This window comes from Pelecanus crispus, chromosome 26, assembly GCF_030463565.1.
Source record: "Pelecanus crispus isolate bPelCri1 chromosome 26, bPelCri1.pri, whole genome shotgun sequence".
In the NCBI taxonomy this organism is placed as follows: domain Eukaryota; kingdom Metazoa; phylum Chordata; class Aves; order Pelecaniformes; family Pelecanidae; genus Pelecanus; species Pelecanus crispus.
In genome coordinates this window covers 1305389-1321513 of record NC_134668.1, presented here as the reverse complement: position 1 = coordinate 1321513, position 16125 = coordinate 1305389, and the positions used below count along the sequence as shown (strand labels likewise).

Below are 16125 nucleotides of genomic sequence, written 5' to 3'. Positions count from 1 at the left end.
CGGGGCGGGAGGCGTGAGCGCCCCCTGGTGGCGGGGCGGGAGGACGAACCGTCGAGCAGCACCGGGATCGGTCCCGGCCCCGCGCTCCCGTGCCCGGTGGCCCCGCAGCCCGGTGGCCCCGCAGTCCCCGTCCCCGGTAGCCCCGTCCCTGGTGGCCCCGTCCCCGTGGTCCCATCCCCGGTGGCCTCGCAGCCCGGTGGCCCCGTCCCCGTGGTCCCATCCCCCCCGGTGGCCCCGCAGCCCGCATCCCCGGTAGCCCCATCCCCGTGGTCCTGTCCCCAGGTCCCTGCAGCCCGGTGGCCCCGCATCCCCATCCGTGGTAGCCCTGTCCCTGTGGTCCCATCCCTGGTGTCCCTGCAGCCCGGTGGCCCTGCAGCCTTGTGGCCCCGGTAGCCCCGTCCCCGGTAGCCCCGTTCCCGTGGTCCCATCCCCAGTGTCCCCGCAGCCCGGTGGCCCTGCAGTCCCCTTCCTTGGTAGCCCCATCCCTGGTAGCCCCATCCCCGTGGTCCCATCCCCAGTGGCCCTGCAGCCCGGTGGCCCTGCAGTCCCCGTCCCTGGTAGCCCCATCCCCGGTGGCCCCGCAGCCCGGTGGCCCCGCAGTCCCTATCCCTGGTAGTCCCGTCCCTGGTAGCCCCGTCCCCGTGGTCCCATGCCCGGTGGCCCCGCAGCCTGGTGGCCCCGGTAGCCCCATCCCCGTGGGCCCGTCCTGGGGGTGCGGTGGCCGGTGTGTCGTCCGGTCCCCCCCGGTCCGTCTGTCCCCCGTGTCCCCGCGTGGGGCCGGGGGGTGACGGCTGCGTCCGCAGGGCCCCCGCCGGCACCATGAGCACCGAGACGCTGGTGAAGGACGTCAAACCAGGGCTGAAGAACCTCAACCTCATCTTCATCGTGCTGGAGACCGGTGGGTGCGATGGCGGCGGGGGCCGGGGTCCCTGCGGCCCCCCCTGACCCCTTCCCGCCCGCAGGCCGGGTGACGAAGACAAAGGACGGGCACGAGGTGCGGACGTGCAAGGTGGCCGACAAAACAGGCAGCATCAACATCTCGGTGTGGGACGATGTGGGGAACCTCATCCAGCCCGGGGACATCATCCGCCTCACCAAGGGGTAGGTGGGGGGCACCCCGGGGACCCCCGGCCCCTCTTGGGGTCCCCCCCGCCCCCGCCCCGGGCCTGACGCCCCCAGCCTTCCCCCCGCCAGGTACGCGTCCGTCTTCAAGGGCTGCCTGACGCTCTACACCGGGCGCGGAGGCGACCTGCAGAAGATCGGCGAGTAAGGCCGGGGCCGGGGCGGGGGGCAGGATCCCGCTGGGAAGGGGCGATTTGGGGGGGCGCGGGGGGTCCAGGGTGCAACATGGGGGGGACCCCACCACCCCCGCTTTGCCGGCAGGTTCTGCATGGTCTACTCCGAGGTGCCCAACTTCAGCGAGCCCAACCCCGAGTACGTGGCGCAGCAGTCGCAGAGCAAAGGGGTGAGTTTGGGGGGCGGGGGGGGGGGGGGGGACAGGGGTCCAGGCTGGCACCCCTGGCCCCCCAAAACGCGGCCGCCCCGGCTCTGCGGCACACGGGGCGTCTCCCTCTCCTCCGCAGGCCCAAAACGAGAGCGCGAGTCCGGCTGCTTCGCAGAGCAGCCAGGGCCCCCCCGCAGCACCCCCAGGTAAGGGCGTGCAGCCCCCTCCCCACCCTGAGGTGCACGGGCCCCCCCCTGCTCCGGTGCCACCCTCCCCCCGGCTCGGGGGTGCCCCCGGCCTCGCCTCACCCCCCCCGCCCCGTTCTCTGCTCCGCTTGCAGCCCCCGACAGCCAGAACGGGAACGGGCTAAGCCCGGGGGGCCCCGCGCACCCCCCCAGCGCCCCCGCGCACCCCCCGAGCGGCCGCATCACCCGCAGCCAGCCCGGCCACCCCGGCCCCGCCGCCGGCCCCGTCAGCAACGGCAAGGAGACGCGGAGGAGCAGCAAGAGATAATGGGCCGGGACCCCCACCGCCCGGCCCCTCTCCCTCCGACCCCCAGCACGGGCTGGGGGGGGTCCCCGGCCCCCCGGCTCCTGCCCCCGGCCCTGAGCAGCCCCCCAGGGCGAGGAGGGGGCCGGCCGGGCCCCGCTGCCCCCCGGGGAGGGTGGGGGTACCCTGGGGCCCCCCATCTTGGGCCGGCCGGGCTCGGGGCTGGCGGGCACGACAGGGCTGAGCCACGTGGCCGCTGCCCGACTGCCCCCGGGGGCCGGGGGTCCGCAGACCCCTCACTCCGTGCCCCCCGCGCCCAGCCACCACCGCCTGCCCTCGTCTGCACCGAGGCAGGCGGCCAGGACCCGTCGGGGCGGGTGTTAATAAAGGTTGACCTCCTGCCCACGCCCTGCCTGCTCCCTGCCCGCCGCCCTGGCCCTGTGGCGGGGGGCCCGGACCCCCCTCGCCCTTTAAGGCCCTCCCCGCACGGCCCCTCCCGGCGCCGGAGCCGGCTGGGAGCAGTGCCTGGGTGACCCTTGGCCCCCCCGGTTCGGGCGCAGCAGACGCCGCCGCGGCACGGGGACGGGGACGGGGGCCGGTCAGCGGCGGCGTCCCCCGGCCCCCGCGATCGGCGCGGGCCCAGGTGAGCCCCTGGAGGGGACGCGGCGGGGGTCCAGGGGGGTGATGCCGGCACCCGGCGGGACGGGGTCCCACAAATGGGCACCGCGAGACCCGCCGCGGCGGGAGAGGCTCGGCCCTGGTGAACATGGAGGCACCCGTGGGACCTCGTGCCGTGGCGGGGATGACAGCTGGGCACCAGCTCCTGGAGTCACGGGATTTTTCCCGGCCCCCACGGCATCGGCGAGTCCCACGTGGAGGGGGAGGACGGGCCCCACGGCCATCCCACCCGCGGTTTGGCGTTTCCCATCACCGCGAGGGCCGTTCCCACGGCCCCGGCAGTGAGGTGGGTGCTGGGGGTGGGGGGCACACGGCCGCGCCAGGCGGGGCTGCGGTGGGTGCGTCGGGGGGGTGCCGGCGCCCTGCCGAGGGGGTGCCGCTGGCGTTATCTCCCCGCTCGGTGAAACATTAACTGCGACACAAAAGCTGCCCCGGTTGCAAAACCTCCCCTCAAGGACGAGCGTCACCGTGTCCCCCCCGGCATTGTCCCCCCCCACACGCCGTCGCCCACCCTGGGGTGCCCGGCCCCGCGGGGGGCACGGGGACAGCGCTTGCCCTGCCCGGCCCCGTTCCCCGGTGGGTGTCCCTGAAGCCAGGCGCAGGGCCGCGTGTCCCCGGGCCGTGACCCTGATGCCGCCTGTTGCTTTCCAGCCGTCCCTGCGGACAGACGGACGGACGGGCGGCGAGAGGGTGCGTACCCGGGGGGGACCCCCGTGTTCGGGGGGGGGGGAGGGCTGTGCCCCACGGCGTCGGGGACGCCGCAGCTCCCGCCACCCTCACGCCAGCGTCCCCCTCTCCCCCCCCGCCAGCTCCGCCGGGGACCCCCCACCCTCCAGCACCCGCAGGATCGGGCCCCATGGGCCCCCGCGGGCTCCTCCTGGGCGTCCTGGGGCTGCTGGCTCTGGGGAGCGCGGGGGCTGGCGAGGGGCCGCTGCCCGAGGACGCGACGCAGGAGCACGGCTACTACCTGCAGCAGCTTTTCGGGCAGTACGGGGCCAACGGGACGCTGCCCTTCGAGGGGCTGGCGCGGCTGCTGGGCAGCCTGGGGCTGGGCCGGGTGCAGGTGGTGCAGATCCAGCACGAGGAGCTGGGCCACGGCCACGTCAGCCACCTCGACCTGCTGGAGGTGCAGGAGGAGAAGCACCGGCACTGGCACCCTGTCTGGGAGCACGGCGGGGACCCGGCACCCACCGCCCCGGCGCCCACCCGCACCCCCAGGTACCCGGGCAGCCCCTTCGCCCGCTCCCGGGGGACCGTGTCCCGCTCCCGGCGCGATGGCGAGCGGGGGGCTCACCCGCGCTCGCCTCCCCCAGCCCGCGGCCCTCCCAGCCAAAAAGCTGGACGACGCCAGCGCCCGCCGAGCCCCCCGGTGCCGGGGCCACCCATGGGAGCCGTGGGGCCCCCCCCGCACCCCCGGCGGGACCAGCCCGGCCTGAGCCTGCTGGGGAGGGTGCTGGGCTTGGAGCACTCCGGCACTGACCACCCGCACGACGACGTGAGTGGGATCGGGGTGGGGTCCATGCCATTCCCGCTCCGCCACCGCACACTGGGACCCCCCCGGGGAGCCCCGGCTGCTCTGCGGGACCCGGGACCCCCCCGCCCAGCACCGCTCACGGCCGCACCCCCGCAGTGCCTCAACGTCACCCAACTGCTGGTGAATTTTGGGCTGGACTCGGTGTCCCAGCTGACGCCGGAGCAGTTCACCCTCCTCTGCCCGGCCCTGCTCTACCAGATCGACAGCCGCGTCTGCATCCAGCACAGCGATGAGGTGACGCTGCCTCCCCCGGGGGGGGCCCTGTGGCCAGGTAACCCCAACCCGGGGCCCCTCCCTGGCCCCCCAGCCCCAGGTCACCCGTCCCCAGGTTCCCTGCCCCTGCAGCCCCATCCCCAGGCACCCCGGCATCCCGTCCCCGTGTCCCCTGGCTCTGCAGCCCCGTCCCCGGCTCCTCCATCGCCTGGTCCCGTGGCCACTCTCCCTGCACGCCGAGCCCCTGGGCCCCCATCAGCTGGGTCCTGCGGACCCTGTCGCTGCATCCTCATCCCTGGCTCCTCCATCGTCAGCTCTCCGGAGGGATGAAGCTCTCCCTGTCCCTCCATCGCCATCCCTGGAGCCCTCCAGCGCCCGGTCCCCCATGTCCCCAGTCCCTGCCACCCCCTCCCTGCATCCACCGTTCCTGCATCCCCGAGTGGCCCCTCCCGCGTCCCCCATCGCCAGGTCCCCATCATAGTCCCGGTCCTGGGCGGGGGTCCCCATCCCTCCATCCCCAAGGACCCCCCACCCCTGGGTCCTGCACCCTCCAGCCCCAGCCGTGCCGGTCTCACCCGCCCCGCAGCGCTGGGCTGGGGGCTGCTGGCCGTCGCCTTCGTCAGCCTGCCCTCTGCCCTGGCCGTCATCCTCCTCCCGCTGCTGAGCCGCAGCTGCTTCCGCTCGCTGCTGGCCTTCCTGGTGGCACTGGCCGTGGGGACGCTCTGCGGGGACGCCCTGCTGCACCTCTGGCCCCACGTACGTACCCCCGCCCCGGCGAGCCGCCGGCGGCTCGAGGCACCTGGGGGGGACCGGGGTGTCCGGGTCCCCTCAGCCCCCGGCGTCACCCGTGCCCAGGCCCAGGGGATGCACCAGGAGACGCCGGGGGCCGAGGTGCTGCAGGGGCTGGCGGTGCTGGGGGGCATCTACCTGCTCTTCCTGGTGGAGCTGCTCCTGGGGATGCTGCGGCGGAGCCGGGAGGCCAGGGTGAGAGCCGTGGGCGTCGGGGAGGGCGTGGGGGCTGCCACCAGGTCCGGCTTCGCACCCAACGCCTCCGTCTTCCCCAGGGACGCTCCCCCGGAGAGACCCCCGACGTGGCCGTGGGGGTCCTGGCACCGTCACAAGGAGGTAAGGACCCCCCCCCTCACACCCCACGGTGCCCGCAGCCCCTGGCGCTGGCACCCACCCTGCGTCTCCGCCACCGCAGGGGCCGAGCTGCGACACTTGACGGCACCAGAGCCAGAGCTGGAGCTCAAGCCCTATGGATGCTCGCCCCACAGCCACTCGCCCCACGACCACTCGCCCCACGGACACTCGCCCCACGGACACTCGTCCCATGGACACTCCCACGGCCCCGCGCTGCCCGCCAGCCCCGGGGCCGCTGACGTTGTCTGGATGGTGGTGCTGGGGGACGGGATCCACAACCTGACGGACGGGCTGGCCATCGGTGAGGGGCGCGGGGAGGCGGAGGGACGAGGGGGGCAAGGGGGGACAAGGGGGTGCACGTTGCATCGGGGCGGGGGGTCCGTGCAGGTCCGGGGCGAAGGAGCCTCTTCCCGCAGGTGCCGCCTTCTCCCACAGCCTCGCCAGCGGCCTCAGCACCGCGCTGGCCGTGCTCTGCCACGAGCTGCCCCACGAGCTGGGTAGGTGCCCGGCCCCCCTGCCCCAGCCCTGGCACCCACCGTGGGCCCCCCGCCGCCACCCACCCTCCATCTTGCCGCAGGCGACCTGGCGGTGCTGCTGCGGGCGGGCACGGCCCCCCGCACCGTCCTGCTCCTCAACCTGCTCTCGGCCCTGCTCTCCTGCCTGGGGGCGGCGGCGGGGGCGGCCGTGGGGCAGAGCGCGTCCCACCTCACCCCCTGGCTCCTCACCGCCACCGCCGGCGTCTTCCTCTACGTGGCCTTGGCTGACATGGTAAGGGGGCGGCCGGGGCCGGCGGCCGGGGCCGTGGGGCTGGGTCTCGCGCCAGCCCCGCTGAGCCCCCCCGCTCTGCCCCAGCTCCCCGAGGCGCTGCGGGGCACCGAGGGTCCCGGCGAGGGCGGCTGGGGCCGCTTCCTCCTGCAGAACGCGGGGTTCCTGCTGGGCGGCGGCATCATGCTGGGCATCGCCCTGGCCGAGGGACACGTCCGCGCCTGGCTACAACCCTGAGCCGCCCCGGGGCTCGGCCCTGCTCGGCCCCGCTGCCGACCGGAGCGGGGAACCGTGGCCAGAGCCAGCGGCGGCCAAGCCGCAAGGATGGCAGGACGGCGGGAGACCCAAACGTGCCCCCAGGACCGGACTTTCTCCCCTCCTCAAGAGACCCCAGCACCATCCGCCGTCCCCGGGAGCCCCCCCGTCGCTGCAGGGAGGGGACCTGGGGTCTCCTCGCCACCCCACGGCCCCTCCCGGGGCACCCCGTGCTCCCCGGGGCGGCAGGGCAGCGGGCGCTGGCGTGCCCGGCTCCAGGGACGAGGTTGAGCGCGTTTCCCCTTCCCACTCCCCCTGGAGCAGCCGTGAGCGGAGGAAGGACGACAGGACATAGAAGCAATAGCATTTTAATAAACATAATTGATTCAAAGCCACAATATGAATAACAGGACTTGGTCGCAGCTTACATTGTATAAAATAGATCAAGTCTGAATGCTTTTTTCTTTTTTTTTTTTTTTCCTTTTTATTTTTTTTTTTTTAATTTCTTTTTAGTTCCTTTTCCCCCCCACCCACCCTCCCTCCCCGAAGGTGATGCAGGATTTCTGAAAATACATATATGGAACATCCGAGACAAAAGTAACCGCTCACTAGGCTCAGGCGGGGGTAAGGAGGAGGCGGAGAGGGTAGCGTCTGCGCTGCGGGGACGGATGGCTTGTTGGGCTGATTTCCTTCTTCTCCTATGTTACCGCCTGACATTCATTCGCTCCCTAGAACCGCGAGGGGCTTCGCGTTTCCCTCGCAATGCCACGAAGGGATTTTGGTTTCGCTCGCTCCCATTTCCTCTACCCAGAGACAAGTGTTTCGCCGGTCGGGACTGATTTCGGGGCTCTCTGGGGCGCCTGCTCTCAGGAGAAGGGCGAGAAACCAGCAAGCTCAGGGGGGACATGGCTCAGTTTGCCCACCAAGGCACCCGGCACCTCGAGGCCGTCGCGACGGCCCCGGGGAGATTTCATACTTTTTTTTTTTTTTTTTTTTTTTTCTCTCTATTTTTAAATTGCACATCAAAACTCTACTCTACTTGTGGCGGGTCTCCACGGGGCAGGTGTGCGGGGGGCGAGGGGCCGGGGGAGCCCCCGGACCCCCGGGAGCGGAGCCCACCTCGCCCCAGCGCCCGGCCGGCCCCGCGCTTGTGCTTTGAACCAGTGGTTGAAGGAAGAAGCACCTACAGAGGGGAGGGAGACGCCTGAACTGGCGAGGCGGCCGCACCGCGATCCGCACCGTGGGCACGGCGGGACGGAGCGCGAGACCCTGCCTTTGCCGGCTCGGGGATGGGGCCGGTGCCGACGGCGCTGGCGGCGGGGACGCCGGGGCACGGGCCCCTCGCGCCTCTCCCCGCCTGCCCAAGTGCAAAGGCATCCATGTTAAAGGTCCCCAGCAAGAACGACTGCCAATTAAGGCCCTGCCGCTGACGAACAACAGCACGGCCGCGTGCTGGTTTTTTCCTCAGCGGCTTCCACGTCTCAGTGCACCGGAGGCGAACGAAGCCGGGGAGTTAAAAGTGAAAAATACCTTCGGAGGAGACGAAGCAGCTGCTACACATGGACGCGCGGGGCCGGCGCACGGGGGGCTCGCTCCGGGCCGCTCTCCCCCCTCGACCCACCCCGTGCTGGGAGAGGGACGCTTGCCCGTTGCAGGCAGAAGGCGGGCAGAGCCCGGCCGTTCCTGCCCTCGCTCGGCCACGCTGGCGACACGCGCCGCCGTCTCGGTGCGGCGCCGCGGCTGCGGGTCCGAGAGGCGCGGAAGCGTTTCCCCAGGTCTGTGCCCCAGCCTGGTTATTGCCAGAGGTAGGTGTGAACAGTGCAGAGAAGACACAAATTAAAGCAGCTCTTCGTTATCTCACCACCCCACAAACGAGCCTAAGGAGGCTCTCCCGTCCCGCGCCGGCTCTTCCCACGGCACGGAAAGCTGGCCCAGCCCGGCGCGGGGCAAACGGGGGGGGATCGGGGCACCCTGTGCCTGGGCTGGCCTTGCAGCGGGGCACCCATAAAGCGTGGGGGCTCAGGGTGCCCCGAGCAGACGGAGCTGGGAGAGGAACCGCCTCGGGCCCTTTCCGCAGGGAACGCCGCTCTCCGCTCCCTGCAAAGGTCTGAAAAAGCCAAAAAAACAGCGCCAGGGACTGGGGTGTCCAAGACCCCGGGAGCGTCCGAGGCTCCGGGGTCTGGCCAGCCCCGGGGACGGTCACACCACAGGCGGGCGATGTCCCCGCAGCCGCCCCGGCCCGGCGGGGAGCGAGGGTGGGCTTCGGACCCCGCAAGGCGAACCGGGTGCCCATCGCCTCGGGGATGGCCGGGGAGCGGCTCTGCCGAGCGCCGGCGCCCGCTGCCCCGCGTTTGGCACGGCTGCAGCTGGACAGGGAGACGCCCGAGACCCCTCCCCGTCCCACCGCCGTCCCCCGCGCCGGGACGAGCGACGGGCAGCAGAGCCACCACCGCCTCCCGGGGCAGCACCAGAACACCGAAACACGGTCCGAGAGATGTTCAGAGCTGCCAAACCCGGACCGGCCAGCGGGACGGCCCCAAAGGCTGCGGGTCGCCCGGCACGAGAGCCGGCCACAGCGGGGAGAGGGGCCGAGCCCTTCGTTACCAACCTGTGCTTCCCTGATGCAGGACGGGTGAGAAATGAAGCAAATCTCCGTAAACTCCCTTCCACGCGTTATCAAGGAGGAAAAGGGGAAGGGAAGAACCTACCAAATGACTTTAGAAGGGCTCTGAAAGGCTGCTTAGAAGACTCGGAAATCGTTAAAGCTAAGAGAGCGCCTTCTGAGACGGACCACTCGCGTGCCCGCGGACGTACGGACCTGCGCGCCTAACGCCTACGCTGCCGAGCCCAGGGAGGGCGAGGAACGCCGGGCACCGGGAGCCAGGCGGTCGCTGGCCGGCAGCGCCGCGTCCTCCCCGCAAACACGCGCCGTTTCTTCACGCCCGGCCCTGCCCAAACGCCAGCTCGTGGCTCGCTGCTCCGAGCTCACGCCTAAATCCTGGCCCGTGATGGAATCCGGCCTGACGCCCGCAGCGTTTAACAAGATTTCCTGCACACCAACCGGTTTGGAAAGAGCGGGGAAGCGTCGCGAAGCCCGGCCGTAGCCTCTGCCGCGGGTCTGGCAGCTCCCCGCCCCGTCCCTGCTCCGCCGCGCCGGGATGGAGTTGGAGATCCGCGGGCCCGAAGCCAGCTCTCGTGGCTCCCGCTGCTGGGGACGGGAGCCTCGGCGGGTTTGGGACGCGCAGGAGACGGAACACAGGCTGACGGGAAAAACCGAGGGCTCAAAAAGGAATTCAGGTCTGTTGGAGGAGGAGGAGGAAACGCGCGTCACGATTTCAGTGCAATTTTCAAGCCCGCGCTGCAAAAAAACGCCGCGGCTTCAGGACACGTGTGGCCACCAGCAGCGGGGCGGCATGGCCGCTGCGGGGCAGCGGCTGGAGGGACGGGCACGGATGCAACCCCGGGCGAGGGCCTGCGTGCTGGAGGGCTGAAATTCCGGCTCAATCCTCCCGCAAGACCGGCTGGGCTGCAGGTTTTGCTCTCAGCCTTCCTCTGCCCACCCCACCTCCTGTCCCCGCAGCCGGAGCCGGACGCTGGTAAGGTGGGCTAAGGGGTGCGCGACAGGGGACGCGAGAGCTTTTTGGGGTACAGAAGGACAAGGAGCGGCTCCGAGCACCGTTCCCCTCGCCCCCAGCCCACCTCCAGCACGCCGGGGGGGGGACACTGAAGAAAGCAGCCGTTTTGGTTAGTACCTTCAAGTAGGAAAAGCGTTCTCAAGTCCAGCACTCACGACAGGCTCTGGGTTTGTCTTAACGCCCTCCGAGCTCCCCGCACCGCGGCTCCCGGCGCGTCGGGACCCTCCGCGCGTCACCCACTACGTCACCTTTGATTTTCCTTTCGGTCAAAACCCGCGCCCCCAGGCATCTCGCAGGCGGGAGCCGGGCGGCACGGCCCCTCCGCGCCCGCCCTCCCGAACTGGCCACAATTCCCTTAGTGCAAAATTCAGGAAGGGAACGACGCTGCCGGCATCGAGGCGCCCCAACACCACCCACCCGACGGGAGCCCTCGCCCCATTCCGCAGCGGGGCTGGGACCCCTCGCGCCTCCGGCCCCGCTCCCCGGCCTCTCCTTCCCCAAAGGGCAGCCACCGCGTTTTAGCCGACTCGGACTAACTCGACCAGCGGACTCCATCCACGTCCTTCGCTCGGCAGGGCTCGCTCCCGGGGTGAGGAAGCTGGCGGCAGCTCTGCGGGCAGACGGGCAGCACGCCGGGGCTCCGAGGACCGACGACCCCTGGAAACTAAGTGCAGAGCACCAAAGAAACGGCAGTTTTGGTCAAGCCGCGAGGAATTCGCTCCCTACGGCCTCAGGAGAAAAAAAAAAAAAAAAAAAAAAGAAAGAAAAAGAAAGGACAGGAGGAAGGAGCAGGTGCACAAGGCAGCAGCCACCCGCCCTCCGCAGCTAAAGGAGAAACGCCGGCGGGACCGAGAGCTGCGGGATGCGCAGCACGGGACGCTCGGCACCGCGGATCTCCCAAACATCACACCCACGGTCACGCACCGTGGCTCAGCTAGAGGTTTCCATGCATTTACTTTATTATTTTCAAGTTGACGAACAATATCGATACGACTGGGTCGAGTAAGGCTATTTTCCTTTTTTTTTTTTTTTTTTTTTCCTTTTTTTCCCTCCTTCTCCCCTGCACGGGAAGCTCAGACAACGCCCAGACACACGGACCCGCACGCGAACCGCTTGCACACACACGCACGCCAGAAGACCGAGACACAGAAGAGGAAGAGTCGTTTATACCTGACTGGTGATGAGGTCTGTCCTATCTTATTCAAAGAAATGTTTATGTGCATAATATACAGAGGTGCAGCATTTACACATAGGATATTGTAAAGACACAGAGCTTGCTACAGATGCCTTCGAGTCCTTCGAGACGCATCCCCCCCTTCCCCACCCTGCCCCTCGGGGGCTCCGACTCCATCCCGTTCCAGCCTCGCGCCGCAGCTCCGAGGATTTTGGTCGAACTAAAGAGCCGCGACGCGGAGAGCCGCCGCTCCCCCTCCGCGAGCTCCCGGCAGGTCCCTCGCCTCGTGCATACGTTACCCTCCGCCTCCCCGCTCCGAAGCTCCCGCCGATGCTTCGGCCGAGTCTCGGCTTTCTCGGGATTTTTTTTTTTTTTTTTTCTCCTTCCAAACATACCCAGCACTGCTGAGCCCAGAAACATTCAGCCAGGAGAAGAGGTTTGAACAGCTCCTCGTGTCCTTGGAGAAAAACAAAGAAAAGAAGGAAAAAAAAGGAAAGAAAAAGGAAAAAAAAAAAAAAACCAAAACAAACCCCCGAACCAAAGAATCCGCGTGTCCGTGCCAATATCTTGAATGGAAGGGGTTGGTTTTTTTTCCTTTGGTTTCTTACTGAAGGCAAAGGTGAGCGCGGGCTGCACGGGTCCGACCCCGACATTCACGACGGGGGACCCCCAGGTCCCCCCGTTTGTGGCCCCTGCGGCAGGCGGGGGGGGGACGGGGACGCGGGGACCCTCGGGGTGGAGCCGGGAGGGAGCGGGGGCAGCTCCCTGGGCCCATCCCCGCCGCCCCACCGAACAACAGAATAAAAATCAAAGAAAAAGATTGTTTCTTGGGGCTTGGCAGTTTGCTCTCGGTTTTGGCTTTTCACTTGTTTCTCCCTAACACCTCACCCCGCAGCTGGGGGACCCCGGCCGGGCCGCGGTACCTACAGCATCACTCCCACGCTCAAGAGTTGTTTAAAACAAACAAACAGGAAAAAAAAAAAAAAAACCAAAGTTGTTCCTTTTTTTTTTTTTTTTTTTGGAGTTTTTGCTTTGTTTTTTTTTTAGCGCTACTTTTAGATCTGCCGGCGTCCAGCCCCGGGATGTGGCCGGCGGGGCTGGGGACTACTCATCTGCATCTTGCTTTTGGTCGAGGGAGCCCCTCGCTCCGGGAGATGGGGCGGAGGGGGGAGAGGGGATGGGAAGGGGGTGATGGAGGCGAAGGGAGGGGGGAAATATTTTCCTAAAGCAAAAAAAAAAAAAAAAAAAAAAAAAAAGTTTCAACTCGCCTGCAGCCCGGGAACAGCAACAACAAAGAAACACCAACCGGATTCTCATCAGCGTTAGGTTATTTTTTGAATTTCATGAAGTGCCCGTCGAGAATAAAGCCAATCCCAGCCTGCCTGGGCCGCCCTCCGCAAGGACGTTACATTCAGTGTTCGTCAGCAGTTTATATGGCTCAGCGGGGCCGCAGGGCCGGCAGCCCCTTTCTCTAGCAAATGGCAGTGCAAATACACCTTTTGAGTTGAAATGTATTTGTGCTGTTTGTGGGTTTTTTGTTTTTTTTTTCTCTCCTCTCAAAACACAACTTCCCTTTGTTCATTCATTCCCTAGAAACAAACTTTTTTTTTTTTTTTTTAAATTAAAAATGAAAAAATAAAACCAAAGACACTCTCTTATCCCTTCCGCTCTTGCTGCTCTCTATCCCGTGGGATGCTAAAGGGAATCCAGACTCATGCTTTAACAAAAGTGCTTATTACTTGAAGCAAGTGCTTTGGACCAAGGGGCAGAGAGAAACTTCCTTTTTTTTTGGAGGTCGGGGCGGGGATGGGGACGGGTGATCCGGTGCCTGCGTATTCAAAACCAAGAGATTTACGTAGCGTTGAGGGGGAAAGCCGAAAAAGTCGCTGCTTGGTGAGAGCTACGCCAAAGGGCTGCCGGGCGCCGGACGGAACGCTAAGCGGGAATGGTCCAACTTTGGCATAAAGGTCCGCGGGAAGGAAGATTTGGGGGAAGCCCCCGTCCGCCACCCCGCGAGGGGCTGGGGAGGGAGCAGGCAGGGCAGCGGAAGTTTCCCTCCATCCCTCTTTACAATGCACTAGGGAAACCATCACAAATCTCGTTTAGCAAAATAATGCATTATTACCAAACACTTTGATTATTACTTAAATTGTCAAGCTGTGCTGTCAAATGTATACAATACAGCGTTAAAGGAGAACAAGACTGGTACCTGCACGAAAACTGGCCGCACGTCCCCCTTCCCACCCCGTGTTTCCTCCCATGTGCTCCCAGACCATGGATGCGCTGCTGAAACCTCATTTCCCTCCATCATTATTATTATTATTATTATTATTTTTAATAAGACACAAAGGGGAGGGGAGAAAAAGATCCTCGCTAAGAGCAAAGAACGCACATATATAAAGCACGGTGCTGCAGAGAAGAAATGGAGAAGCCCTTACAGAGATCACATTGATTGTCTCGTCATAGTTTTAGTCGTCATGTTGAGCAGAAGGTAACACGTCGTAGCACGGAAACAAGGCCAAAAGACCAGTTTTCTTCTCTAAACAAACTGAAAACCACAATAATACTCCAAAAAATAAGGGGGGGGGGGGGGTGTGAAGGAAAAGCAGCATTCTCCGTGTGCTCTGAAGAACGCTCTCACCCTGGCTACAGGAAAAAGCCACGTTCAAGTGAAACGGTGCTGGAGTCCCGTCCCCCATCAGCAACGCTAAAGCCACACGGCATCGAGGAGCGGCGCACGAGAGGCACGGCCGCATCCCTCCCGCGACGGGCACGGGACGGCCCCCGGCTCTGCCGGTGCCTCCGAGCTTTCCCCAAGGAGAGCCGGAGCATCGCTCACCAGGACGGAGCCCTCGCCCCTGGCCGGCTCAGCCCCTTCCGTGTGCCTGAAAAAGTACTTTAGCCCTTGAAGACGACAGCTCAGGACTTTGGACGCGTTTTCCTGCCCCGCGGGGAGGGCCAGCAGCGAGAAAAAGAGATAAAGTGATGCCTAAATTCCTCCCAGAAAGGGAAAGAGCTGCAAGAGGCAAGTGCGGACTCGACAGCAATGTAAACAAGTCTCTTTTTCCAGTTCTCCTCTGTAGAATACTGAAAAGGATCTTCAAAAAGGATCTTTTTATTCAAGTTTCGTGAGTTTATTCTGGTTCCGAACTGAGGTATTCGGTGCAGAAAGGTTAACACTTTCTTTCAAGCTACAGGGTTGGGGGGGGGAGCGGGGACGGGGGGACGCGGCTGACCGGGGACACGATCCTACGCCGGCACCGAAGGAGGGGACGCGACGGCCCAGCAAGCCGCTGCCGCCGCCGTGCCAGGAGCGGGGCGGAGGGGGCTCGCGGTCCGAAAAGGGAAAATCCCTCCGGAGCAGCCAGCAGAGCCCTGCCCGTCAGAAGCGCCCGCTCCCCAGCGCCCAGGGACCGGAGCCCCGCGGGGACCAGGCTGACCACCGCTCCTGCTCCGAGATCTCACCGAGGGCAAATTTCTCGAGTGCTTTGCTGAACAAAGTGCGGGTTGGTGACAGGACGGGGAGACTGAGCTCCGACGGCGAGCCGGTGCCGAGCAAGAGCAACGGGAGGTCCCCAACCCTACTCCCCTCCGGGAAAAAAAACTCCTACGTGAAACGTGAAGAAAAATGTGCTTATCACCCAAAGGCCAAGACTGAAACTTCATATTTGGTTCTAAGAGTTTGGCTTTGGTAAAAGAAAGAAACAGTGCGAGGGGACCCTCCCCGCGGGCGGCCAGCAGCACCCGCGCCCGCCGGGAGCCCTCCCCCGGGAACGGCTGGCTCCAACGCCTGCTCCGCACCACAACCTCGACCTGACAAACGCCACCCTAACAGGAGCCACCTTCATTTAGAAACTATAAAAAAAAAAAAAAAAAAAGAAGAAGAAAAAAGACGTAATACCTTATTTTGGTTACAGAAATGCTTTTTCTCTCTGAAACGCTGGGCGGGAGAGCCGCAGCGCAAGGCTCGCACGGTCCCATCGCGGTCTTGCCGGCAAAGAGGAGGCGAGCGGCCACCGAGGGCTCGGTGGGAGACGGGGATCCTTTTCTCCCCGCTCCCATCCCGGAGGAATCCCACTGGGATGCCCCCGGGGTGGCCATGGGCAGGAGCCTCAGCCCCGGCCCCATGCTCCCCGCTTTCAGCAAGGCTGCGGAGGGAAGGGAGGTCAGGGGAGAAGATGGTTCCCGAAATGCTTGTTGCCCTGTCAGCCCGTTCTCATTCTCTGCATCCCAGTCTTTGGCTTTAAACAGACTCGTGATATGGAGAAAGAGTATTGTTTTTTGCACGTGATACTGTTACAGTAATTCGGAAAGAAAAAAAAAAAAAACAAAAAAACCCAAAACCCACCAAACCCACCAACGGAAAAAAAAAAAACCAAAACCAGTGCAACATTCTCGAATGCTTCAAACCTGCATTATAAATATGATTTCTAAAATTAAAAACAGAAAACCCAAAACAAAAAACAATGATCCCACATACACGCACGCTAATAAACCTGCCAAGATGCTGCATTAGAAAAATAAACACAGACTTACTTAGGGTTGTGAATAAGGACTTTGAAGTGCATTGTTTTTCCTTATTAAAAGGCTAAAATTTCAGATTTTTTTTTTGTTTTTTTGTTGTTTTTTTAAAGGTAAATGCTCATTTCTTTATAAATATCTTTTTTCTTTTTTAAAAAAAAAAAAGCAACACTGACTCTCGCATGGAAACGGCCACGCAAAACAGAGAACGAAAATTCAAAATTCAAAAAAGAATCGTTTCTTAGGATCTGACATTTTGCCAAGGAAAAAAAAA

At 64.7% G+C, this 16125-nt stretch overlaps 2 protein-coding genes across 2 annotated transcripts; both read left to right on the top strand.

Annotated features, from left to right (window-relative positions):
- The first annotated feature begins 819 nt into the window (after window positions 1-819).
- NABP2 (nucleic acid binding protein 2) lies at window positions 820-1957 on the top strand. Its single transcript, XM_075725049.1, has 6 exons — window positions 820-898; window positions 963-1101; window positions 1195-1266; window positions 1384-1465; window positions 1584-1650; window positions 1785-1957. The coding sequence occupies exons 1-6, from the start codon at window positions 820-822 to the stop codon at window positions 1955-1957; spliced, it is 612 nt and encodes a 203-aa protein (XP_075581164.1).
- Window positions 1958-3467: 1510 nt separating this feature from the next.
- On the top strand, window positions 3468-6503 carry SLC39A5 (solute carrier family 39 member 5). The gene is given in 13 exon segments (XM_075724882.1): window positions 3468-3598; window positions 3684-3829; window positions 3925-3974; window positions 3976-4020; window positions 4023-4106; window positions 4242-4416; window positions 4945-5114; window positions 5214-5342; window positions 5423-5483; window positions 5563-5802; window positions 5918-5998; window positions 6079-6269; window positions 6354-6503. Coding segments are annotated over 13 exon segments (1653 nt in total).
- The last annotated feature ends 9622 nt before the right edge of the window (window positions 6504-16125 follow it).